Source organism: Vanacampus margaritifer, chromosome 11 (assembly GCF_051991255.1).
Source record: "Vanacampus margaritifer isolate UIUO_Vmar chromosome 11, RoL_Vmar_1.0, whole genome shotgun sequence".
NCBI classification, from domain to species: domain Eukaryota; kingdom Metazoa; phylum Chordata; class Actinopteri; order Syngnathiformes; family Syngnathidae; genus Vanacampus; species Vanacampus margaritifer.
The window spans coordinates 10,771,779-10,799,643 of record NC_135442.1 but is presented as its reverse complement, the minus strand read 5'-3'; the positions used below and the strand labels follow the sequence as shown (position 1 = coordinate 10,799,643).

General features: G+C 41.5%; 1 protein-coding gene across 7 annotated transcripts; it reads left to right on the top strand.

Annotated features, from left to right (window-relative positions):
• Positions 1-18: 18 nt before the first annotated feature.
• map3k13 (mitogen-activated protein kinase kinase kinase 13) lies at positions 19-27,600 on the top strand. Of its 7 annotated transcripts, XM_077580339.1 has the most exons (16): positions 19-89; positions 9,228-9,293; positions 16,615-16,744; positions 16,865-17,318; positions 18,069-18,252; positions 18,331-18,522; positions 19,768-19,926; positions 20,001-20,159; positions 20,239-20,347; positions 20,431-20,540; positions 20,813-20,929; positions 21,511-21,654; positions 22,338-23,073; positions 23,153-23,223; positions 23,645-23,936; positions 24,202-27,600. In XM_077580339.1, the coding sequence occupies exons 3-16, from the start codon at positions 16,676-16,678 to the stop codon at positions 24,295-24,297; spliced, it is 2,892 nt and encodes a 963-aa protein (XP_077436465.1). In that variant the 5' UTR covers positions 19-89; positions 9,228-9,293; positions 16,615-16,675; the 3' UTR covers positions 24,298-27,600. The 7 variants fall into 7 exon arrangements, with proteins under 7 accessions (XP_077436465.1, XP_077436460.1, XP_077436467.1 ...); XM_077580334.1 differs by having other exon boundaries at positions 16,615-17,318; XM_077580341.1 differs by lacking the exon at positions 9,228-9,293 and having other exon boundaries at positions 63-89.
• The last annotated feature ends 265 nt before the right edge of the window (positions 27,601-27,865 follow it).

The window sequence follows — 27,865 nt, the reverse complement described above, 5'->3', positions numbered from 1 at the left end:
AAATCCGTGGCCTGAAAAACACACACACACACACACACAGCCGACTGACATCTCGGGACCCGTCGACGGAGCTTGTACGGCGACAAACGGTAACGAAAATAAATTTTATTCAATAGGTTGTGAACTAATAACACGTTAAAGGGCGACGTTTTACCGTTCGGTGTTCGGTTGGCATGTCGGGTTCGAGAAACTAAACTCCTGCGCGAGGGCAGCTGACAATTAGCCGCTGTTGCCTTCATGAACCTGACAGCGATTGCAAGTGTTGTTTTTCTGCCTTAAAGGTTCGAATAAACGCCTTTTCGTTTATCTTGTAGCTTGAATCAGCCGATAAAACGTCGCTGGCGAATAGAGAAGACTATTAAAGGGTTAGAGTTCATATTCGCCATCATTATGTAACCGAGTATGTCCACGTTAAAACCACATAATAATGTGGCATTTTCTAGGTTTGTTTTCACTAACAGAAGGGAAATGAGTGGTTGTTGCAAGACTACTGTATTTTTAACCTCGAGGTCAGTAGGTAGTGTTTTACTTTTTCACTTTTAATATGCTGTATGGTGGTACTTTTTCACTTTTAATATGCTGTATGGTGGTACTATAGTTTTGGCTATTAATTCATATCATTACTGTACAAAAATGAGGATTCTTCTTTTAACATCACGTTGATTGCTATGCTTATAGTTTGCATGAGAGGTTGGTGCCATCATTAATTCACTGCAGTTTTACACCACTGCGAACCAAATATGTACATATTTGCAGTTTTTTCCCCCTCCATTATTTGCCGAATAGCTTACCTAGTCACTGTTTTTTGTTTTGGCACAATCTTGTGGTATTTTGGTGTTATGTTGAAGTGAGCTGAGGAGTTTCATGTGGCATCTAAAGGCAATTATAACACTTTTTGGTGACAGGGGGGTCAATTACTCACAGTTTTTGCTATTTGCAATAGGGCTTGGTCCTAACACTGTGTTCTTAATAGAAGATAGTCATGGTTATGCTTCCTTGACATTGACAAAATATTATTATATTTACCAAATTACCCTTTGTGCATTGTCTTAAAATCTGAATCTTACAATGGAACATTAATAAAATGTATTGGTATTTGGCAGAATAATAATAGAAAATACGGAGTCGTGGAAATTGAGTTCAAGTAAGATTTTGAGTTTTTGACTTTCGTAGCTGTTATTCAAGTGTATACTATAGCTACAGTAGATTAAAAAAAAAAACACTGCAATATTACACAAAGAAAATAAAGCACTCTCTTATCTTAAAAGATAAATGGTGAAAGTCAAAACGGCCTCTCTAGCAATTAGTTTTAAAGCATTAACTGTCACTAATGTAATGTTAAATAGATCAAATGCGCTAATAAAAACGAAAGGGACGGTATTACAATTTATTTTATAGTGAACTAACAATATTGTTACAATTTAGGGATTATTCAAGATATTGATAAAAGATAAAAAACAGTCATTTCAAAAATCAGCAACCTTTATGTCTTTTTACAGATTTAAAATTATAAACTGTACCAATTAGAATAAATTTGAATTAATGTAAGATCCCAAAATGTGTCAAAACAAACCCACATGACGTTAATACTGTAAGAATGTAAACCAGAAGACGGTTTGCCGTACCGACTAGTGAGTGATACATGAATAAAGCAGCACAAATAAACACAAAATGGAGCAAAAATGGTATTTGTTGATATTGACAATCACAATTAACTGGATAATCTACAACCAACAACCAGTGCACTTTAAAAGCACAAATCCAACACATTTTCCTTGTTCACGCTGAGAAAAGAAGACGCTAGCAATGCATGCTAAGCCGAATCTGTATCAGAAACAATGGTCTAACCTGTTCAGGCGACAACGCGTATAGCAGCTAGCCTCTTTATGTTAGCACATTTGCATTGTCTTTAGGTTTCATTAAATATTTGTCTGGACGGCTCAGTAATGAAACATATTCATTTGTGATCGGCCGCCTGTCATCCGCTTATCCCCCTTTTCATGACGCTGTAGTGTCATAACCACTTCCTGTGTTGGCTGTTTGCCTTTTCCACCGTATGTTCGCAGTCAGCAGCGAATGTGCCTCCTGCGAGCGTGACTGCTGGATGCTGTCAGGATTGCGTTGCAGCCTCGCCGCTGCTGAGCAAGTGTTCACGTGTGTCACTAAAGGCTTTGGCTTGTCAGTGGATGGTGCAATTACAGGTCAGCAGCCACAATTAGCCAAATGGAGGCCCCCACTCCCGCTGGCCTTGCGTGGACAGATAAACTCCTGTCATGGCACTCTGCGGTCTCAACTATGGCAGAAAGACACCTGACACCTGGTTTACAGCTCACTGGAGCAACTATGCATTTAAAAAAAAAAACGAGAATATGCTCGCAGGTGTCTTTTTGGGTCATAAGCTGTATTGTAGAAGTACATTGACATTCAGTGGGCATTCTTCAGTCTAGTGAGTGTGTGTATGTATGTATGGTATATATATATATATATATATATATATATATATATATATATATATATATATATATATATATATATATATGAGGGTTGTTTGTGTTAATTTTTTAAATCCCGTTTTAGGTTATTTTATGTATTTGAAAATTTGAGATACCGCTGTATGGTGGCAGTGAACTCATCTCACCCCACAAAAATCTGCAGTTTTTTTTTTTTTAAAAAGGCTTCAAGCTGTTTATTGCCGCTCTCAGTTGAATTTTACTGTCAAACTAAAAATAGAACAAAGACACCTTGTATATTTAAAACAACCACATGACTTTGCCTTAGGGAGTCCGCTAACTTAATGCTAACTCATTGCAAAACCTTGAGCTAATGAATAGCATTCATGTCACAGTATTAAAATGCTTTAAAGTTTACTTTGATTTCCTTTCCTGGAAATGCCAAGGATGCCATTTTTGAAGCTATTCTACTTGGTCCAAAACACCTGACAGATTAGAAGGCTGGATTTCTCATTAATATTCGATATGCAAATAAGATTGATTCTGTTTGGATCACTACTCTCCTTAATTTGAGATCCACCCGAAATTAGAGTTCTACTTCTAGTTGCAATGGCTATATTGACTATTCATGCTAGCATTGTCCAAATGTACTGACTATGTGATGTAGTTAAATATTACTTTTCAAATATGAGCACGTTCTAAAAAAGTTGAGTCGAGTATATTGCCCCCTTGTGGCCAAGGATCATAATGTTGGGCTGGAACACATTAGCAACATTTCCATTCATTTCAGTGGGGAAAGAAAATTTGAGATGCTAGTGTTTCAAATCAGGGGCAAAAAAAATAAAGTTAGAAATCAAGACACTGCTGTATTTTACATTGCAGTTATTTTAATGGTTTGAATTTGTCCGGATTCCAGAACATTGAGAGTTTAATGATGCCATCAATTGACAACAACAGAATAACCACCATCTAATCTAATCTTGCTCAATTTTGTTACCAATATTTATGCATGGGTGGGTTTACATGAGATGCCGTCGGAAATGGAGCTCAGCTCAGTACAGTATTTGTGTTGAATGTTCCCGTTGCTCAGTTGAAGTTGAAAAGGCCAAACAAACGCTGGGCTGAAGGTAGAGATATGAGCACGGTTGTCTCGTCTCCTGACATCCCTCACCCCGTCGTGCTTTTAGCCTGTGTGGCAGCCGTCTTGTCACATCCATATCGTCGGGCCACAAAAAAACAATAGGAACAAGTCAGCATGATGGAGAAAGTAAGCAAATTCCACCCCCCACTGCTCCATTGGCGTTACTGGACGCAATCCCAGACGCTGGGCAGCCAGTGCCAGGAGTGGGATTTTGTTGAGAAGTGGGTTAAGCCCAACAGGGGCTTTATAGTGGTGAGCTTGGGCGACTTAGCTTAACTCAACATTGTTGAAGCCCAAGTGTGCTAATATCAAACAGACTTTTCTTACCATGTTCACAACAATAAATTAAACAGTAGTTTTATTATTCAGTAGGCTGGTACATTCAGTGGAACTGCTGAAGTCGCAGAATTTGACCCAAATTTTCATTTTCATTTTCAAGAAAATACTTCTCACAACATTTCAAAGTGCAGCACGTTTCCATAATAGAGCCCCTTCAAAGGGGAAGTCAAATCAAAAGTTAGAATTACTTATAATCCATTATAAACAGCAAAATCCATTCATCGCAGGGGGCGATAAAAACGGGTGGATTTTGCTGCTTAATTCATATTCCACAAACGCAAAATTAACTCATTCAAACTCAAAAATATAAATACGTTTTTGAATACTTTGACCATCACTTTCAAAAACGTATTTATACGTTTAAATTATTATTATTTTTTTTTATGCTAGAGCATAAAGAAGCCGTTGATACAGCTTCTGACATGAAGAGGTCGCTTAAAGCAATAGTAGTTATTACATAAAACGCTCAGCAGGTGGCAGCAGACTATAAGAGATCAGTCAAGGCCATGTTGCAACAAGCTCTTTTTCCCAGTGTATTCAACAGATTTGTGAATAATGATGAAACTTAGCTATATTTTAATGTTAATTTCTGCAAAATATCGTTTTTGTCCTGATGAAAGAAGAGATTCTATTATTTTCTTTGGTAGGTTCTATGTTTTTATAGCAATAGAACAGATTATTCTGTGAACCCCTAAAAATCAGTCAAAATCCAGTAAAACAGCCGCGAGCAAAGGGGGTTGCTTCACTGAAAATGGCTGGGAGTGAATGAGTTAAACAGTGTTTAGGCTAATGGGGGTGCGTAGAACATGTTACATTTGTTGACTTGCCGTCCCCTTTTAAGAGTGTTCCAATTTAGTATAAAATGGTGCCATTTCCTGTCAGAAAAATTATTTAGAAATTTTATGGACCAGCATCCCAGAACAGACGACAACTTTTTGAGTTCCACCGTAGTAAACTTTGATCCAAATGCTTCCTCTGCAAACGCTTATTGTTGTTTACACTGTTGCATTGGAGCGTGCGCGCTTTGGTCTTAATGCATGCGTGCGTACATGCGCTGTATTCATGCAAGGGCACGCTGCTTTGAATGTACTGCGCTCTTGTGATGTGTCTGCTCGCCGAGCTTCTATAATTACCACAGCCTGCAGCGCCTCATGGGGAGCATATTAATACACACGAGTGGAGAATCGGAGCGCATGAACTCGTCATACAGGCCGTTCCAGCCTCTTGGCAGAAGTGCTGACATTTGGTGTTTGTTATCTGTGGACTCGTGCGCATTTGGTCACAGATGATAATACAATGCATTTGATGTGTTCGGGTGCAGTTGTTAAATAGAATGCCCGAATAAGAGATTCATCTCTAGTGGTCAATAAGGAGGATTTCAAAACCAAACGTAATGAATTAGTTCAGAATGTGATTTTTTTTTTTTTATAGTGTGAATCACTATATCACTACAATATATCAAGGCATTTTAGCATACTTGCTGTTTTTTCTCTAATACATGTCTGCTAGGCATCAAAGTTTTAATTGTATTTGTTTTATTATACCATGGTTAACTTTATAAAGCGTGTCCTGAAATTGTTGAAATATGTATATATGAGTATTGAGTAAGTACACAATACATCCTAAGAAAACAAATTACAGTAAGTAAGCTTCATTTGGAAAAAAAAAAAAGGATTCATTCATCAAAATTGGTGATGAAGTGCTGCCTCCACGAGGGAAAATAGAAATTATGCTATTAGTTGGCCTTTTGCTTGAGAAAAAGCAGCTGCTCGCCTAGCCGCAGTGCCCGAGCTCAGTGGCTGAATTGCATGTGAAAATCCCAAAACTGTAAACTTTTTTTTGGTGGGGGGTAAATAAATGCTTGAATATGAAATCGGTAATTCACTTCACATTGCATCGTTTCCTCTGGAGAAAAAAATGTTTTAAATAAGCACACTTCACCCCCCCCCCTTTTTTTTTGTCAACCTTCTTCGCAGAACAATTGTGGTCGACTCGAGAATTTCTGCTGTATTTTCTCTTTCTAAATTGCCCTTCTCATGAGGAAAAAAAAGTAGTGCATTTAGTGGTTCAGAGCCTTTTTTTTTAAGGGAACCTTGACAGTGGTCGAGATTGTGAACTGGCAGCTCTCCAACTGCAAGTCTGGTACTTTTGGTCCATAGCGGGCTCGGGTCTGTATTTAATTGGGCTACCACGGGGGATTAAAGTTCTGCTCTTGCCTTTGCACAGCTCGTGTTTGCCTAACCTCTAACACAAGAGAGCAAGCGCTACGTGTAGCGCCTTACACAAACAATTACACAGCTGTAATATCACTGTCCTCTCTAAATTCAGAAGCCTTTACGATATTTGTTTTTCTTTGTCTACTATGAAAGACCTTACAAAGTGTGCGTGTGTGTGTGTGTGTGTGTGGGGGGGGGGGGGGGGGGGGGGGTTCCCACACAATTTTTTCCTCATCATGTGTGCCGCCGTCTCTTACATCTATATCTCAACAATTGAATACTATATTGTTCTCCATCTTTGTACGCTCAGTACTTCAACATATTTAATGTAACAAATCACAAAAATGAATTCACGGTATTTATCGAAAGATGGAGGGTTACACGATAGGTGGATTTTTGTGACATGGACTGAAGCTACCCCGAGGGATGAAAACTCCTTGTTACGTAATTTCCTCTCAATACAAATTGGTTGTGGGTTGTCGGTGGGCTCAGCATGATAATCTCACAAAGCATCATCAGCCTCTCCGACTTGCAGGATGCTGTGTGCGCGATTCACTCAGCTGTGCCCACCTTTGTGCTGGCAATCAAGCAGCCAGGCCACTTTTCATCCATCCACCAAAGGTTAAAGGTCAACCATCTCATGTCAGTCTGGTTTCTTTCATTTCAACTCAAGTGTGTCTGTGTGTATGCTCGTTGTCTCTTAGACATTTACATTGGGACGGTTGAACACATGACATTCTGGGATTTTTGTTTGCTCTTATACACACATTTAGTAGTAGTAGTAGTTAGTTAGTAGGTAACTAGTACCGGGATCTGATTAGTTCAAGAACCAAGTCGCTAGCTATAATAGCGATGGTTGCCACCTTTGGCCAACTTGTCAGTCGCTGGCTGCTTTCTGATAGCAGTTGGAAAGGTAATCTTGCACGTTGGGTGGGTTTTCTCTTATTGATGTTGGCGACACAGGAGCTGTCAGTGCCGCTGTCCCGCTACTGGTGAAATAGTAATGAGTGTGTATAACAGGACAGCGTCAGTGTGGCTTACAGCTGGTTTGCACTTGAAGCCGGGCCTCTGTGTTGTAACTGCGTGTCGAGCCGTGTTGGCGAAAGAGGCACAACAAGGTAGCTTGGACGTTTGCAGGAATAAAGCTGACTCAGAGATTGAGGTTGGACTCCAGTTTTGTTTTTGTTTAGGAATCGGCCCAAAGAATATTTGACCATCAAATGTGCATAAAGACTACATCAGATTCAGAGCTCAGATTAATTCACTGCCGTTGATGGCTATAGACTTCAAAAAATAATTTGAACTATTTCTATTAGTTTAACATTTTTTCCACTTTTGTTAACAAGAGTATGAAAACCTAGAATTTTTTTTATTGTACATTTAGAACAGATACATTTGTGATTAATCGTGAGTTAACTAGTGTAGTCATGCGATTAATTATGATTAAAAATTGTAATCGCCTGACGCCCCTAATTTGTAATGTGTTTTAAAAAAAGAAAAGATAATTACAAATTAAAAAAAATAAATAAAATTACTTTAAAAAAAAAAAAGAAGAACAAAAGATTATTAAAAATTAGGGTCGTCAGGCGATAATTTTTTTTCGTAATTAATCGCATGACCTCACTAGTTAACTCGTGATTAATCACAAATTTTATATCTGTTCTAAATGTCCAATTTTTTTTTAGGTGTTCATACTCTTGTTAACAAAAGTGGAAAAAATGTTAATCTAATAGAAATAGTTCAAATTATTTTTTTAAGTCTATAGCCATCAATGGCAGTGGATGAGTTAAGAACCAATCTCCGAATTCACTTAACTGGCTACAAGGATCAATGGTGGTTATTGGAGCAAAGAGTCATGTATTAAGTTGTTTATGAAAAATCAGATGTGTTTATGTCCGTGTTGTATCATGGCTTTGTTTGCGTTCCACATGAGCGCACAGGCTGGTGATCAGCCGACCTTCGGACTTTTGGAATTTGGGCTTGACAGTATCACTTGCGGTTCACTGCTCAGCAAAAATAGCTCAGCTGTTTGAATTCCATGCTCCTTTCCTTTTTATGTCCAATATTTTGTATGGATACCTGCCTCACTTTGTCAATGTTTAACTGGAGACCACCACTTTCGGGAAATCTCTAGCTGACTTGCTGTGTCATTGCCAGGCCTGGAAATCATCTCTTTGTAACTTTAGACAATAAAAATTGACTGAGCTATGTTACATTTAAGCTAGCTTTACTAGTTTTCTTTCTTATTCTTTGTACTTTTGGGCAGTCTGGATGCCCTGTGGCACTGTGCTGCCTTGACAGGTCAGTCATGGTACTACAACAGACATCTGGTATAAGGGAAGAGACTAACGAATCGATTGTGCTTTGTTGGTCATCTCCAGAACACAACTTCTTCCTCATCATGTGTGCAATCTCTCACACTGAAAAATAAAAATCATTTAAGATGTTACAAAATCATTATGTGCAAATCTCGTCAGATTTGGGCTTGCTCTAATTTGTGGTCACAGCAGAGTAGGGATGACATTTTTTAATGTCTTTCCCATTCGGACAGCGCCCTCAGCCATCTGTGCATAAATTCATCCTGGCCGCCATTTCACACTATTTAGATGCTGTCTTTATCCTCACCCCAGGATATCAGAGCTCTGCCTGCGGGGTCCCCTGCTGGGGTGGACTTTGAGGCCAGAGATTGGATGCACACACACATACACCTTGTCCATGCATCAATACACTCGTCCCCAGAGGTTTGGTCCTGTAAGACTACAAGTTGGAGCATCTGTTCCCTGAGCCACTCCTTTCACCAGAAGACCCTCCCATCTCATTCAATCTCTTTTGATTTGGCCGTACGCACACACACACGCACGCACGCACACACAAACTGAATCGTGCCTTCTCTCCTCTGCAGTTTTGCCGGTGACTCAACCTTTGAGCTGATGCCATACTTTTACAAACAGCAACCTCCTCCGCAGCTGCTCTAGCTTAGTGTACTCTCACGTATCCTCTGAATCCATGCTGGTCTTGTATGAACTTTAAATGTCATTCCCCCGTATGAACCATTTGCCTTTGCTTTTTGTGTGCATCCAGATGAGTGCCAAGTGAGGCCCAGACTGCAATGGACAACGTCTGAGATGTCCAGCAAGCCTCTTACGGGTCAGTACATGTGTGTGTGTGCGCGTGTGTGTGAGAGAGAGTGAAATGTGTAGGTAGACTTATAGGGGATTTTGGGGAGCTGTTTAATTAACTTGTGGTAAGAGACATTCGTCTGACAAACTGGCTCTGACTGTCAGTCCTACTTTAACCTTCTACTCATGTCATACTTGATCAACCACTTGGCCACAGAGGATATTTAATTCAGTTAATAACTGGGTAAAAAACATTTTATCGTGTGTTTCTGTGATGCACAGAAAAGAATAATAAAGATAAAATACTTTTTTCTTGGGCTATACTTCAAATAATTAGCAGCCACTTAAGTCAAATGTGTCGCAAAATTTGGAATTTGAACTCCAACTCTGGCTTCTAACCAGTTCTATTTGAGGCTACACAACATACTGTCATATGTATTTTTATTGAACCACAAAAACGTGGCAAGATTGTCAAGGAAGAAACAAATAGCCCTAAAAAAAATAAAAAATATATACACTGTATTGTTACAGTTTGTTGCTGCCGCAGCCGTCGATGTCTATGATTTATATATCTTTTTGGTGAAAGCTCAAAAAGCTCAAGTTCATTTTTGATTGCCTATTACATCTGCGATGTGGCGTTGCCATGCACTGGTGATACACTGAAAAATTGTTACTTAACCCTGCACACAGTTGGCTGCATCATTTGGTGTACAGTGAGCATAATATAGCATAATTTCTAAAAAAAATTCAAATTTAAATTTATTGTCACAATAACAATAAAAAGTACCATTGTATTTGCTCAAAATTGTCATCCAGGTCATGGTAATCTGCAAAGGTTGAATCAAGGCAACTGGACTTTTGTTTGTTGAAGTATCTGAAAACATTCAAAAATGGCGATTACGATATGACTTTTTCTCCCCCCCCCCCCCAAAATAGACATTATGACTAGCATGGTATTTGCTGTGTGTCATCTGATGAAGATGAGTGTGCCTTAGTACAATACGCATTGCAAGCTGAATTGATTCGTGATTTGATTTATAAAGGGATTTTCTCGTGCAGAAAAAAATGGACAAAAATACCTCGCCTCTGTCCTACTTAGAGAGACACCACCACAGCCCAACCTGCTCTTTCCAGCTGGTGCTGCTCCCAATTACATCCACCTCCCCCTTCGTCCCCTTTCCCCTTCATCTCTCTTTGCTCCTCCTCTTTGAGTGGGTGCAGAAAGCTCCCCCCGTCCTCCTTCTCCTCAGGTTTGTGAACCTCGTGCTTTCTGCGTCAGACGACTCCATTCATGAAAAGTGTGACGTGAGCGGCTTGGTAACGCCACCACCCGCCCACTCAAAGCCCGTGCGCTGCCGGAGCAACCGGAATGCTTGTCATTCTCCAGCCTGTGACTCGCCTTCTTTTCGGCTTTTTTTGTGCTGCTTTTTCTCCACCCTGACCGGCAATCCCTGCATCCCCTTGCCGTCATTTTTAGCGACCCTGCGTCAGTGTTGAGGAAGAAGCATGAAATTGTGCTCTGTCCGACGTGAGTAGGCCGTTCAAGGAGCGGGTTTGCCTGGCGTGTTTGGCCATTCATCCTTCATCGTGCTTGTGTGTGGTAAGTGGGGTGTGTTGTTGTGTTGATAAGTGAATCAGCTGGTTAGTGTGTGCTTGGTGGCTGCACTGCGGGAGCGTGTTGTGCAGTGGTGCGCCGGTGCATGCGTGCAGGAGCTATTTTAGGCTCTGTGGTGATGCTGCTGCTGCTGCTGCTGCTGCTGATTTGTGATGCAGTACGTCTCTGTGTCCTCTGAAGGACGGGTGAAGATCGAGGTCCTGTCTCCAGTTAGCCAACTACAATGGAGCACCTTTGAAGATATTAGACTGCTGTCTGTTAAATGTCTTTACTTGATAACACGTACCTGGAATCTGTTTGTGGTTGAACACATGCACATCCACTTTACAAGTGTGTCAACTTTTACCCCCCCCCCCCCCTCGACTTAATCCATCTCTTTTATTTGCTCTGGTTGGCAACTGGAGTAGTGGCGCCCACCCTTGTCCTCTGCTACTAAGCATGTTTACGTAACTGCGCTGGATGAGTAGCCGGCAGCCGGGTTTTAGAGGGGGAAGAGGAGGAATCATCCCGCCATCCTTTCGCTACAAAACATTCACACCATGGCTGATCATACACGAGGCCATTTGGTTGATTTTGTTTGATTTGAGAATGCTTCATTTAGGGTACGTTTACATGGGATAGGACCATTGAATTTTTTAAACATCGGCTGCTTAGTAGTTCTGAAAATCTGTATTCAAATCTTTACTCCGGCCTGCCAATGTAGAATTTGCATGTTACTCCGTGCTTGCAGGGACCCCCCCACAATAATCTGGCTTCCCGCATTCCAAAAACATGCATGTTAGGTTCATTGAAGATGCCAAATTGAAAAAAACTTTTATATGCCCTGAGTACAAGCAGCATAGAAAATGGATAGACGGATGTTAATCATCCAGGCTGTCAACCTTTTTTTATCAACACAAACTGACCATGTTCGGCTTCCTCGGCACATTGTGTGTCTTAGTGATGCAAAGTTGTGGTCTAAAGCGCAAGGGTGTGTTTTGAAGGACAGTTGTAACAGCAAATGGCGACAACATGGCGTTATAGAGTTCTAGCTACCGTTATTTGCAGTTTGACACGTGTCAATTTTGCGTATAAAGTATATTTGTTGCAAGTGAAGTTGTAGTAGTACTTTGTTTCGAAGAAGAACTATGGTCCCATATTTTATTTTATTTGTTTGCATTTTCATGCTCTTTACTATCATAATCAGATGACCCACGGATGACAACACAATTTCTGTCTTTTCTAGACCTCTTCTCATTTTTACCTGTTTTGGAAGAATAATGTTTAATCCTTGAGTGATTCCTGTTTCATAAGCAATGTTAGTAGAATAAACCCAGCGTCAAATAGAAGCATTAATGCATATTGATTTTCTGGTTTCCTGCTATGGTTGCCTCAGTCTTCAGGGTGCAACTCTCATTGCTTCCCATTTGACTCATAAATTCGCCTTTCTAAATTGCATATTCCTTTAAAGGGGAAGTCAACCTTAAATATTTCCTGACAATAATATGTTATATGTGACCTCTCTAGTCTAAACGTGACATTCTGATTAATATTACATTTGTGTAATATGAGTTATGCAGCAAAATCCAGCCGTTTTTATCCATCTCAGGTGGCGGCCGTTTTGCCACTTGCTGTGGACTGAAGATGACATCACAATTGTTCATGGCTCAGGCAATGACCAATCACAGCTCACCTGTTTTCTTACCTGAGACTTGAGCAACTGTGATGTAATTTTCACTAGACAGCAAATGTCAAAATGGCCGCCTTCTGATAGTGATAAAAACTGCTGAATTTTCTTGCTTAAACTCGTATTCCACTAACTCAATATTAACCAGAATACTAATACTAAGATGATTTAAATGGTGTCAGTCACAGAAGCATGTTTGACTCTTATGCTGTTTTTTTTTTCTCTATCTTGTTTCTCTTGCCTCTCAGTCCTTGTTGTTGACGGGCCAAGCAGGCTGTCCCTAGTAAAGGAGCACAAGGGGAATTGTTGTGGCAGCAGCTGCTCTGGTCGCACTGTCCAATGTGTGCGCTGCTGTCTCCCGGCCGTGCAGGGCAGACAGATCACATGGAGCCGGCTCCTCTTGTGTCCTTTGTTGTCGCTCCCGGTAGTCTTTCCCATCAGTGCAGGCTTGCTACTGTATGTTGCCGCAAGCAGTCATCACACTTTCTGCTTCTCCTCTGACTCTTGTTTATATTTTTTTTCCAACTGCTCTCTTCTGCTTCCAAGCCACAAATTGCCTCCATATCTCAGAGCTCCCCGTGCCCTTCAATGTCCGCCTAATCCGCTTTTTCCTCCTCTGAGACATTCTCTCCTCCACTTCTGTCTCTTTGTATTCATCCATCCATCCATTTCCCATCCCACTTATTACGTTCGGGGTCACGGAGAGGCTGCAGGTCGTGGATACTCTAGATTGATTTCCTGTCAGTAACAAGGCGGACACGGTCACACTTTTTGCATGTTTTCTCTGGCGTTTTTGGAAAGGTTTCGAAATGATCTTCATTCAATGAGTCTTCATATCAGAAGGTAGGTCAACTGCGATCACCCTGGCAATGTCAGAGACACTATTCTCCTTATATATATAAGCCAGTTACCAGTCTTAATAGAGAACTGTGATGTTAAGGTGCCTGAAGACTGTCAATTCACTGTGTGATTCTAACTTTTAACCCACCAAAAGTGGGCTGTCCACTTCACTTCAGTTGGATTTGCGCCCAATGTGGAGGAGTAAAGCAAAACCAACCCTTGCGAGCTCTTATGTTGCTCTTTTTGTTACTAAAACTGCTCCAGCCATTTTCTATAGCTTACTTGTTTCATAACCTTTGTTTGCCAACAAAAGATCACCTTCATCAGTTCATGAGGGTTTAATTTTTCAAGTATTTCGTTACCTTTGTGTTTGAACGGTGAACCATTTGGCTAGCATGTCTCAGTGTGGTTCTGGTTTGGGATTTCGACTCATTCTGTGTGAAGTTTGCATGTTGTCCTCTGTGCTTGTACGTATTTTCTTTGGATACTCCCAACTTCCTCCCACTTTACAGTAGGAAGACTTTTTGAATTGCCCATCAGTCTGAATATGAGTGTGATTAGTTGATTGTGTTCATATACTGTATGCTGTGTTTGAGTCAGAATCAGACCACGTGTATCCTTAAAGTCAGCAGTGACAGTTTCCTGAATCCCCTGAACAGGATTAGAGGTAGATAATGGTTGGAAATATATCCAACTGTATGTTTTTGAACCTATCGGGTCATGTTGCGCCCTGACCAGCCTTGATGGAGCCACCAAGCTTCTGAGAATGGCTCAGGATGGATGCCATGGCGACATGGCAACGTGTGAACGATGAAGTGAGAGAAGGTCTAAATTGGCTCTTTGTTGGACACACAGCTGTCAGCAAAGGAAGGCCGCCCCTCTGGGACACAGCGGGATCTCCCTTTAATTAGAAGCATGGTGATGGAGACACAGATGATGATGCTGGGTTTGTCTAGGGACGTGTAAATGCAAAGTGTGCGTTTACTTGTTTGATGTGAGTCTTTTGCCACAAGAATGTCTTCATGGCTTAATCAAAGTACAGTATTGTGAAAATGAAAGCAATCCGGCTCAGAATGTTTTTTCCAATGGTGCAAAAGTGTCTTCCCCGGTGATTACTGTGTAGTCGGATTACTGGCTGCTGTCAGACACGCCCCTGGCTTTTGTGCTCCTCTGGCTAATCCCAACACACACATTAACAACACAAGGTTTGCTCCACTCAAAGTGAAATTGTTCATTCGTGGAAAATAAAAGCAGTAAACTGAATAGGTTCTGTATTGTGTGTATGTATGTATGTACAAGCCTGTTTCTAGAGCACTGTAGGGATTACAGGATCAGACAGTTTTTTCTCACTTTCTCTCCCTCCGTCTTTCTTTCATTTTCCCCCTGCATTGTCACAAATTTTTGTTACATCACAAGGACAATGAGTTTGTCCTTTCGGAAAGTACATTAAAATACCGTGTAAATGAAACCTTGAAAAACAGGTGCAGACATTATTTATGGGATTCTATGCCAATAGAGATCTTCCATTAGAGATTAATGGGTGAGGTCCGTTTCCTGTTCTTCCCGGTGTCAGATGTAGGTGCTCATTCCAGATTGTTACGACTGGTAAAGTAAATGCAAGTAAGTGAAATTGACTGCCATTATTCGAGACACTGGTTTTAAATTGGGTCATAGGGCTTAACATGTGAGCCGCCCTCAGTCTTGGCATGCGTTTCTCTCCAGCTGACCAGCGACGGTGTCCCGCATCAGCACGGCCCAGCTCTAAAAATTATTGGTGGGGTGGAATTACATCTCAGTCCTCTACTCACACGGCTCGATTGTCTTGGCATTGGAATGGACGGATTTATCGGATACCTGAGAGAGCATTCTCTCGTTCCCCCCTGCACTCTCAGCAACCTGCTTAGAGTCAAGCCTGCATTATAGATGAGCTTTTGGCAGGTGCTACACTCTCACAGCACTCGGGTTACCCTCAGGAGATAAATACGCGCAGATACAGTACCTACGTTCACATAAACATCTAAACAACGTCTTTACAGATCAGCAAATGAGCAGCTTCGGCTTTAAGATCTACCAGAAGCCTTTATTAAGACTTGGCTCACTTATCAAGACAAACTGCCGAATAAATACTTTACTGTCTGGAATCAGCGCCTGGATTTTGTTAGCTTGAGTCAAATCAATTGTTGTGTTTCATACATGAGATTCTTGCGAAATACACGCAAATCTAGGAACACATTGTCATTTTAAATGCGCATAAACCAAATTGTGTTGTGTAATACACTTTTGTAGGTAATAGAAACAAATAATCAAATGCCAGTTACAGAACACTTTTTTTTTTTGGCTTACAATCCTAGTTACTCCCTGAACACAAAATCAGAGTGTTCGATCATCGATTTGAAAGGCCATTTATATGAGACCATTTTGCATTGATAATGTATTTTAAAAGCTGTTTAGGCCATTTCTTCCTCATTTAGCAGTATATTCAAATTGAAAAGTGTAAATTGCCTACTCATGACCACAGACAAGCTCGACAATGGATGAATTTGTGTTTTGTCATTATTATTTTCTGTTATGCAAGTCTCCTCAGTCCTTACGACAGCATAATGCACCATCTGTGTAGACTTTGCAACGTTGTGTCCCCTCCTTGACCTTCTCTTTGTGTAACACTTGCAGGTAGAGATAAATTGAGTCTACTCAAGAATGATTGAGTGTTCCAAAGCTAGCAGGGTGGCTACTGCGGCTAACATTGTGTGGCTGTGCCTGCTCAGACGTTGGCCCGTGCGTGCCAGATGTTTGGCTCTGAGCTTCCCTAATACAGAGCAACAGTTTTAATCCCAGCTCTACTGATATAACGCTCCGCCGGCAGCATCGCAAAGCCCCAACTGTTTGTATTTGCCATCGATTTAGTCTGTTTGCCGGAATTTTCCCAGAAATGAGGCTATTTCTATCCAGTGTGATTTATTCATCTCGTATGCACGTCTCTAAAGCCCGTTTGGTGTTTGTTTGTAATTTGACCACTTCCGCCACAGAAAATAAGTCATTAATGTAAGCTCATCCCATCCCAGATCTATGAAAGGATTTGTCTTTGCGGAAGTAGTGAGAGCTCAATGTGAGTGTGTGTGTGTGTGTGTGTGTGTGTGTGTCATCTGGTTTTGTTTTTTATGAAAGCTGTGAAATTAGCTTTATCATTATTAACATGTGTCTGTCCTGTTTGTGTTTCTTCCCCCCCAGGTGATTCAAATTCTGGCGAGCTAATGTGTTAGGACTGCTCCTCATCAGGTGTACATAGCCCATGTTCATGCATGACATCATGGGAAGTTCCCCCGAGGTGCTCTCATGGACTTCCTGCCCCAGTATGCTGGTAGGCAAGCTGAAGGAGGAGCTCAAACTCAGTGTAGTTGGGGACTCCATGAAGAAGTCAAACGCGCCAAACTCTCAAACGCATCCTCCTCCTGCCCCTCCCTCGATGTTACCCCCTCAGATAATCACGGACCTGGCCCCGCCCACGCACCTGCCCGTGCCCCTGCAGCTTCTGCAGCCGCCCAGCCAGGATGAGGAGACGGCGCTCGTGGGCTTGAGTCCACCAAACGCGGCCTTGAGCGTAGACTCCATGCGGAGTGAGGGCGGCCACTTTGACAACAGCGTCCTTCAACTGCAGGAGCACGACCACGAAGAACCGGTCTCGCCGAACTCCTGCGAGCACGGGGGCTGCGGGAGCGTGATGGAGGAGCATACAGGAGACGGGGACTGTCATATGGACCACAGCGGAGAGGGCAGACAAGGTCACCCGCAACATCCCGACGACATCAAGCTGCACTTCCACAGAGCAGGACCCGGGTCGGGCGGCTTCCTGGAGGGGCTTTTCGGCTGTCTCCGTCCGGTCTGGAACATCATTGGAAAGACGTACTCCACAGAATACAAGCTACAACAACAAGGTGAGTTTATAGCTGATCTACATGTAGCTTTGCTCTTTGTCACTTTGAATTGAGGTCAGGAAAACGGTAGACTCACCATGCTGCAAGGCTACAGGGATCGAGTGCAGTCAGACAGAATTGGTCTGAGTCTGCTGCTTGACATTCTAAATGATCTCTGTAGTTTATCTCCACCCACAGCATATTTCCTCATTATGTGTGAAAATAATTATTTAAAAAAATACAATATTATATCTCATTGTTTTCTATTTTATATAGGCTAAATATTATTTCCTCTTGACTCACTTTATTATTTTTCCGGGCCCTACTTCATTGTTTTTGTCCTGCATGGTTCTATTGCAGTGCCCTGTGATTGGCTGGCACCCAGTCTCGGGCGTAGTCCGCCTTTCGCCTGAATCAGCATGACTAGGCTCCAGTTCACCCAACACTCTAATTAGGGCAAGCAATAGAAAATAAATTAAATGGATCTACTTTGAAACACGCTGTAAAATCCATTGTTCAACTCCTTGCTAATTTCCTTTCGTTTCCTCAAAAGGTCACCGTAAACATCAGTTTTACAGATGACATGCCAGAGACACCACCTGTTATTTTTGTGCTTGAGTGGAACAAATAACGCAATTATAAAGGATGCGGTGTTTATTTTTTTAGAGACAGACAATTAAAGCATTTGCTGTATATGAGTTTTTCACCTTTTATTTTATTTTCGCAAAACAACACTGTGCCGCATCAAAGTTTCCATTTTCCTGTCCCCAGACATGTGGGAGGTTCCGTTTGAGGAAATCTCCGAGTTGCAGTGGCTAGGAAGCGGTGCTCAGGGAGCCGTCTTCCTGGGCAAATTCCGCTCTGAGGAGGTGGCTATCAAGAAGGTGCGCGAACAGAAGGAGACGGACATTAAGCACCTGCGAAAACTCAAGCATCCCAACATCATCAGCTTCAAGTAGGTCTCCAACTACTTTACGGTTTGCATCATGTTGCTTGCGCCGCTTGCTCAGCCGTTTTCTGTGCTCTGCCAAAGGGGGGTGTGCACTCAGGCGCCTTGTTACTGCATCATCATGGAATACTGCGCTCAAGGCCAGCTCTACGAGGTGCTGAGGGCAGGACGGAAGGTGACCCCCAGGCTGCTTGTGGACTGGGCCTCAGGCATCGCCAGTGGCATGAACTACCTGCACCTCCACAAGATCATCCACAGGGATCTTAAATCTCCCAAGTGAGTTTCTTGTCAGTGCTTGTGTTGTCTCAGTTGGATTCAAAACTACATATAAGTACTAGTGGTTGAATTTATTTCTTCTATATCTATACAGTATATGACCCATGAAGTGGACTCTACATTTATAATTACCATATTACTCACAGCTGTTTCACTGTGCTGTAAAATGACTTAAGCAGGCAATTCGGCTTTACATTTCTAACTATTGTGACATTAACCCTCAGGATGTTAATAATCAAGTGGCCTTTATGTGAGCGAAGTCGCTTACCCTGAACATCCTGTGCACAACAACATCCGCATCTCTCTATGTCTTTAATCAATATTGGCGTGCTGCAGTGCTGCCAAACACTTTATTAGTCAGCAGAACCATTTCAGGCTGAATCTTCTGGAAAGGTCATCCTCATTTGATTAATTGGATGAATCACAGCAAGAGTTTCAAAACGATGGGCTTATAGTCACGTTTTGATGTTCTTTCACAGAATATTGCCTCTCTCTCTCCCTCTTAAGTATTTGTGATATTTTCTTTCTTGTTAAGTGGGGTTTTATGGTTTGAAATGGTATAAAGACACGAGGGCTCGCGGCACAAGAAGGCACATTCAGTTAAAGCCGTGCTAATGTTCTTCATTTGATTGTGATTCATGGTGTAGAAGTATTTTTCCTACAAATATTTACTGTAACTATTACTTTGGCTACAGTCTGTCCTGAACCATGTACAAATTCAGGTTACATTTGCACCGGGAACGGGATTCTGGTAAACTGAGGACCTCCGTCCGTGTGTTACTAAATACGGGGTTTTGCAAAAAAAATTTAAAAAATCATCAAATAGATTTCATGTTGAAAAATAAAAGATTAATTTGTCAAAATGTCAACGACATATGCAAACGGATATAGATTTTATAACTGGCTATTTCACAAAGCTTTACATATGTTCAATATGTGCCAGTTCCAGTATTTTTGTAGAATCTCCTTTCCAAATGCATGCTCAACTCATTTTGTTTATGCATATTCTAACACACAAAATGCCTTTTTATTGCTAGAGAATGCCATTATATGTTACATTTACAGTATATATAAAATGTGTAGTAATTAAATGTAAACGAAAGGTTGATATACTTAGTTTTATACGCCTTTGAACATGAATTGGCTATGTTATTAAACAACGAAATGATGTCGAATTAATTGGAACATCTCGCCGGCGGCTTGCATATTAAACCTTCCCTTCTGTATGTTTTTTTTTTTTAATAGTGTGTTGGTCACCCACAACGACTCTGTGAAGATCTCTGACTTTGGAACGTCAAAAGAGCTCAGTGACAAAAGTACAAAGATGTCATTTGCTGGTACGGTGGCCTGGATGGCTCCGGAAGTGATTCGAAATGAGCCTGTGTCGGAAAAAGTGGACATCTGGTGAGTTGTGCGTGACAAATCATTTTGAATTTCTTGGATGTTCCCGGTTGTGAGGATCTCACTGCATCTCACAGGTCATTTGGCGTTGTCTTATGGGAACTCCTGACTGGAGAGATCCCCTACAAAGATGTCGACTCTTCCGCTATCATCTGGGGCGTCGGCAGCAACAGTCTTCACCTCCCCGTGCCCTCCACATGCCCGGATGGTTTCAAAATCCTCATGAAACAAACATGGTGTGTGCTTTGTCATTAAGAGTATACTGCAGTTGTTGGATACAAAATCTCACATAATAACTCACACTTTTATCACCAGGCAAGGCAAGCCCAGAAACAGACCATCATTCCGTCAGATCCTCCTACACCTCGACATTGCCTCGGCTGATGTCCTGGGAGCTCCTCAGGAGACCTACTTCAAGTCTCAGGTCTGCACGACATCTGAAGATTCAAAGAAGCACATTATGTACAACCTGGAGGTTGTGACTTTGTTCATTCCTTCGTGTTCCAGGCTGAATGGCGAGAGGAAGTAAAGAAACATTTTGAGAAGATCAAAAGCGAAGGCACGTGCATTCACAGGCTGGATGAAGAGTTGATCAGACGCAGGCGGGATGAACTCAGGTGTGACCACGTTTTGTATTTAAACACATTTTCCCATTTGGAATCATAGAAAATAGGAAGAATCAGTTCTAGGATTATGTTAAAAATTGAGAGAGTACGTGTGCTAGTATCCCTTCTTTGCTAATCCTCACCACTTGAACATAAAGAGGAGGCATTTGAGTGGAAATGTCAAATGTGTTTTTAATTGTCTGCCACTGGTAGTTTCAATAAATAGTTACATAATGTGGCTCGTCATACGAGTCCAGATTTGCTGATGTTTTCAACCTTCTCAGGCATGCGTTGGACATCCGGGAACACTATGAGAGGAAGCTGGAGAGAGCCAACAACCTTTACATGGAGCTCAGTGCCATCATGCTGCAGCTGGAGGTCCGAGAGAAAGACCTCATGAAGTAAATAGGGGGCTTCCTACTTTACTACTGTCCTTCTTTACTCATTAGCAGAGCTTTCACTTTTTCATCTTAAGTTCTTTCTCTCACTATTTAAATTGAATACACTCAATATAATGTATATAAAAATACAATAATTGTGTTTGCACATTCTAGTGAGATCCAATAAACATTTTTGACCAATTTTCTGCAGATGCAAAAGTGATAATGATCAGTTTTGATTGAAATTGTCAGAGGGACTAATTTATCATGTTTTTTCCTATTGCTTCATATTAACAGGGGTTTCTAATCATTCGTTCAGTTTATCTACCTATATGAGAGGTTCAAAAGACATTAAACTGTGTTCACATGACTATAATTTAGCAGGGTTAGTGTGCTTGAACTAGAGTAACCCAGCATTACAGTTACAGTTACAAACCGGGTTCAGGCCTTTATTTACATTGTAGGCTGAGCTTCCCAGCCATGTGTTTATTTGTCTCCATGACATCCAGTAGTGGAAATACACAGCGTCCACCTTCTTCGTTTTTTAAAGACAAGCAGTAGCTGGTGTGTACACTTTATTTATGTAATACTAATCCTCACAGGAGAGAGCAAGCCGTGGAGAAGAAGTACCCCGGGACCTACAAGCGCCACCTGGTCAGACCCATCGTCCGATCCAATGCTGTAGAAAAGCTGATCAAGAAGAAAGGAAGCATTTCTCACAAACCTGGGATGCCCACCGCCAAAAGGTCTGACTCTCACCGTAACATGATACTGGTCAAATTCCAATTTCTTCATATTTAAAAAAATATTTAAATGTCCACTCTTGAGTCAAACGATCAAACGCTCACCATCCTAAGCGTTGCATTAAGTGTCTGGGCATTGTTTTATCATTTTATGTAGCTAATATTGAACACTCTTAACTCTCAGACCAGTGTAATAAAATATAAAGTTACATTTAAAGAATATATTCAAATTTAAATCACGCATGGCGAAAATGTAGTGTATTATAATACCATAAACCAATAATAAATTGATTGTAATGGATTTTTTAATTTAATTTATTTATCATAATTTTAAAGTATTTATTTTTCTGAAAATTGATTGCCACCAGACTGTGTGGACCATGCTGCAATACATATATATATATATATATATTATTATTTTTTATTTTTTTTACATTCTTAACTGTCACACAAGCGTGAAAATAAATTGTATAGTACGGCTTGAATACTCACTATTAAAACCTGAATAAGCAGGCGGACTGCTTGCGAGGAGAATCTTTTCACATTTTAGATGAAACAGCTTATTATTGTACAGAGACACAAACACCACATTCATTGTTAGACTGACATTTTATCACACTTTCCCCTTTACCACAACCTTTTTGAAAACTTTGCTCAGGGACATTGCTTCTGTGTGCCTCCTCTAGGCCAGACTTGCTCCGTTCTGACGGTATCTCCAGCGTGGACACCCTCCCCTCCCCCTCGCCTCTCTCCGCCAGCCCAAAGGTGTCCACGCCTCCTGGAAAAGCACGCTACCGAAGCAAGCCCCGCCATCGCCGCGCCAACAGCAAAGGAAGCCATAGCGAGTTCCTCGGGGTGCTGAAATCAACCGCAGGAGTGCCGGAAGACGTCCATTCACTTCAGGACCGTCATCACCACCTTCCGCTGCCCCCCACCGGATCCCTGCTCCCATTGAAGGGCCGTGAAGAGGCTGTTGTGAACTGTGCCAATAACCTGCGTTATTTTGGCCCCGCCGCTGCCTTGCGTAGCCCTCAGACTGATCACCTGCAGAGGCGTGTTTCCGGATCCAGCCCCGATCTTATCTCCACGGCGATGGATGCAGACACACGTCAGCGGACCTCATCCACCAGCTCCAATCCCCTCCCAGGTGCCGCTCCTGGCTGCCCCTGCTGCCAGGCTCACCCGTTCCCTGGATGCCTTCACTGTCAGGAGGCCACTCCTGCATCCAGCCAGCCAGACTTGCCCAACTTTTCACTGATCGCTACTCAAGATGGCAGCCAGTCGACTTTGAGAGCTCCCAACAAAGATGCCGGTTCTAATGGGGAGGTCTCGAAGAATCCAGAGCCTCAGGAACAGGAAGCCTTTCAGAACAAACACACCCTTCCTAATGCACTTCCTCGTACTCTCAGACCTTTGAGGAAGGTAAGCAGCCATTGGTCTGATCATGTTTTGAGTCTGTGTGATGTAAAGTAAGGTGAGAGTGTGATTGCTTTTCTTCCAGGGTGGAGATGAGTCATCTGAAGAGGAGGAAGGAGAGGTGGATAGTGAAGTAGAGTTTCCAAGGAGACAGAGGTACTTAACCATTTCTCATTTCATTGAAAGATTACAGGTATAGAAGCTACATTCTAAAAACAGTTGGGTCAAAAATAACCCAACTGTGGGTCAAAAATGGACCGATCCTCTACTTGGGTCAATTTGACCCAACTTTGAGTCAAGAAATGGCTCATTTAGTGTAAAACAACTCCTTTCCTTTACTTGGCTCAAAAAATTGTGTCATTTTGTATAAAACAACCCAGAATAATGGGTCAAACTGATCCATAGAGTGGACCGGTCCATTTTTGATCCATAATTGGGTTACTTTTGACCCAACTGTTTTTTAGAGTGTAATCTGTTTTTACCAGAGTTCTCTTCCCACGGTGGCAAAGTGACACTAAATTAAACACGTTGATACATATTTCTATATCAACATCCTCATCATCTTTTTGTCCCGTAGACCTCATCGCTGTATGAGCAGCTTCCAGTCATACTCCACGTTCAGCTCGGAGAACCTGTCCGTGTCCGACGGAGAGGAGGGGAACACCAGCGACCACTCGCACAGCGGGCCCCTGGAGAGGTTGAGCGCCAGCCAGGAGGAGCACCTGGATGAACTGCTGTCGCACACGCCGGACATCCCCATCGACATCTCCACCCAATCGGACGGCTTGTCTGACAAGGAGTGCGCCGTCCGCAGGGTCAAAACTCAGATCTCCTTGGGGAAACTGTGCTCGGATGAACATAGCTACGAGGTTAGTGGGACTTAACACTGATTATTAGATTTAAGAAAAACATTTTACTTTAAAAAATATATATATTTTATGTTTTACATCTCCTTAATTTGATTTTTTTTTTTTTTTATAAACTTGGATGAAACATTAACATCAATATTTTGCGTTGAAACTTTAAAAAAAAAAAAAAAGAAAGAATAATCTCATATTGAGTTTGCATAATGTGTCTTGTGAGTATACACAATCTACCTTTTGTTAAAAAATAATCTATTGTCTTCCCCTGCAGAATCCTCTCCAGTTTGGGGACTCAGACTGCGACTCATCGGAAGCCGAGTGCTCAGATGCCACCATTCGAAACAAGCCGGCCCCTTCCTCATGGTGAATGCAGTCTCAGGCACTTTTTTTTTTTTTTTGCCTGGAACCAATATTGTCACACTGGGTACTGCAGAGAATACAGCAATAAGAGGACAATGATGTCAAAAAAATATATAGCAATGAATTTCTCCCAGAACCCCTCCTTGTCCGCTCATTCCCTCACTTTCAGCACAGCATCCAGGCAACCCATGGCAGGGATTCCCTTTTAGAATGGACATGTACATGATATAGAGTAACATTCATAATTTATTTTTTAATTCTGAAGGACTATTCAGGACATCGGAGTGAAAAAAAAGACTCTTAATAGGACATATTTTGCAATTGACGCACATGCTAACCGGTTGAGGCGGTGAGCGCGATAGTGGGTTGAGGACACGGGTGGGAAGAGTGAACAGGACGCATGGAAACCTGATTGGTTTTAATACTGACAGCGAGCGGTGGCGAGTTATATCATCGTTAATCTCTCAGGTGACCCAGATGTGGCGCTCCATGCCTTTATCTGGCTGCAGTCACTGTCTTCATTTTATTGACTTGCATAGCAAAATTCAAAAATCAGCACGCACCTTCATCTAGTGCAGTGTTTCTCATGCAAAATTTCTGAAATGATTTGGCATATTAAAAACAATTGGGGCTTCCTGTTAGGCCAAAATTTCTTTGGATGACCATATTTGGACATACGGTTCCCCCGCTTCTGCCCTAGTACCAAAATATAATCAACTGGCTTTAATATGAGTTTACGGACACCTCACGTCCCTCCGCCCTCGCTGACAGAACCGGTGGCTCTCCCATGACAAAGCTAGCGTTACAAACACCAGCATGACCACCCGCTTCTTTGCCGGACCCCGTTATGTCCACTCATCAAGCTGTGAGGACACCCACCGCCCAGCATGCATGTGACCGCGTTAGGTGGACCGGCTAGAACACGGTGATATGGGACTGAGAAGAACAGCTGGAATGAACAAAACAAAGACCATATCCAGCTTCTTCTCTCATCGCCAATCAAATGATGTTATAAGCTCCCATTAGACGTTTCAAGTCTCATCTCAGGATTGTTCGAGAAGGACCGGAACAAACTGGACTGGACCAATTACTGTATGGTAGAATGTTGTTTGGACAATTGTTGTTGCTTTTTGCGTATTTCCTCAAATAGTGGCCAACCAAGTAATAACTATTTATGCTAATCTAATGCTATTAATAATAATTACTATCACAGTTGCAAAAAAACTTAAATAACGCCTCCTCAATCTTTTTTATATAACTGAAAAAGTTGAAACTGTGAATATACCGTTATACTTGGCATGTTTCTGGTTTGACATCCGCAAATAGGTCCATTTGCAAATGATGTATTAGCTGAAAAGCTCCCATTCAATATTGCTTTGGCGCCATCTGGTGGCAATGTGGTGCTCAGTCAGAACTGTCCGTATCGCCTGTGAATACCACAAATTACAATCCCAAAAGATTGCACTTTAACTGTGCATGTACACATGATAACAATTCTGTACCTTACGGTGTAGAAAGCGCTATATAAACTCAGCCCATTTAGCATTTAGATCTAACGCCATTTTGTGGCATGTTGCATTTTTCAGAAAGAGCGCAATTGTAATTCTACAGAGGATTATTGTGCTGGATTATTGAGTGGAAATAAACGACAGAGAGACTCCACTTTTTAAAAGGCCTCCTTCAAATACACACCCCGGCCACTATTTGAGGAGGGAAATACTTTTCAGGTGCAGTATCCCATTTTATTTCTCATTTTCAGGCGCAGCATCTTTCATGTGACACTTAATTGCAGGGTACTTTTTACTGATATAACGCTAAATGTGTGTGTAATGACACCACTGTATGTCCAAAAGGAGCAAAGCATTCCCCCGGTGTTTGTAAACAAAACTTAAGCAATTAAGAGTCGATGTTGCTTGCTTTGGATCAAAAGCGTCTAGCTGGCTAGACACAATGACTGGTGGCTAGTCAAGCTTTTTTTTTTCCTTCTTATTTTAATGTATTTATTTTTTGGTTACATTTTTTTGCTTCTCAGGTTCGCCGGTTGAGAACAGCAGCTATGTGGCGACAAACGCGATTTATCTAAGTGGCTCTGCTGCTTTTTAACATTTTATTTTTTTTTGCTGACCGCAGATGCTCTCCAAAATCAAGATTTTAAATTTTTTTTTTTGCTCTTCTGCATTAAAAAGGGGATGCTGCATCTGTTGGAGCTTAAATTATTCCCCCTTTCTTTCGAGTGTTCATCATTCCTTTGTACAGAATTTTGGGTAAAGGCAGAGTTGAATTTTGTTGTCAGCTCTAGTGTATGTAAGCAAGCTATTCGGAATACACAAGCCAGAGATCAAAAAGGCCACGAGGCAGTTTTAATTTTCTTTCATTTCAATGTTACTTTCCTCTGTATGTATATAAACATCAGCAAATGAAACTTGACTTGTCAACAGTGAGCTGCTCAAACTGGCTGAAAAGAATGATTGTGATGTTTGACATCAGTATTGAACTGGATGTACCTAAGATTGAACTTTCTTTGAGCTTGAAAGCTTTTGCAAAAGCTGTGTACTTAAAAACCAAACAGCACCGACCCCCCCAAACCCCCCACCCCACTTCCTCTCTCCTTTGTGTTTACATTGATGTAAATGACTTAACCTCATGCATTGTCTTGATCAATCTGTGGGCAATGCCTGACATACATCCTGTGTAGTATGATTGTGGTTTATTTTCTTTGTAGCTGGACTACATGATTATTGAATTAATTTATTACGAATGGCAAGTAAGTGTTCTTTTTAATTTCAGGCAGCTTTAGCGGGAGTATTATTTAAAGAAAGCACAATGAACAGGCATGAGGACAGTATTAGTTTTATGTTCAGTGGATCAAATCGTCATCATTACAAATGAAGTATGGAATTGGTGGCACTTAAAAACAACAAAAATGGTTCCAAATGTTTACTCCAGTCAACATATCAACTCTTCTGTTTTCACCAAAAGCCAATGAGGGGGCAAGAGACCACAGGTGGAAAACGCATCTGTGATGCTGATTTCCCCTCCTCTTCCTTTCTGTCATGTTCTCTCATATTTAATACCAATTTGTGTCTGTAAAGTTGTTTCTTATGGTGAACATCATCTCATGTATCCAGCAAACTGTTTCTTTATGACGCTTATTCTCCAGCTCATTCTCCAGCTCCTCTTCCTGTCGAGTGGCATTACGATCGAACCAATCCTGTCAGATTCCTGTATTTTCCAGAGTACAGTAAAGTGGACATCTGGGGGAATATAATCCAAGCAAGCAACTGCATGGAATAAATGCTATTGTACTGTACCCAACATCTTGTGCTGCTGATTTTTTTAAATTAAATTAATTCCATCCATCTGGTTTCTGTCGCACATGCCCTCATCAGGGTCACAAGCGAGAGGCGGATACACCCTGGGCTGGTCGCCATCAGGACACATTTAGACAAACAAACGCTTACACTCACATTCATGACATTTATTTGCTATTTAGAGTCTTCAGTGAATTGTAGTGTATCAAGATTAACTCTGATTCTGCATTAGGAGACTTTCTATCTATCTATCTATCTATCTAT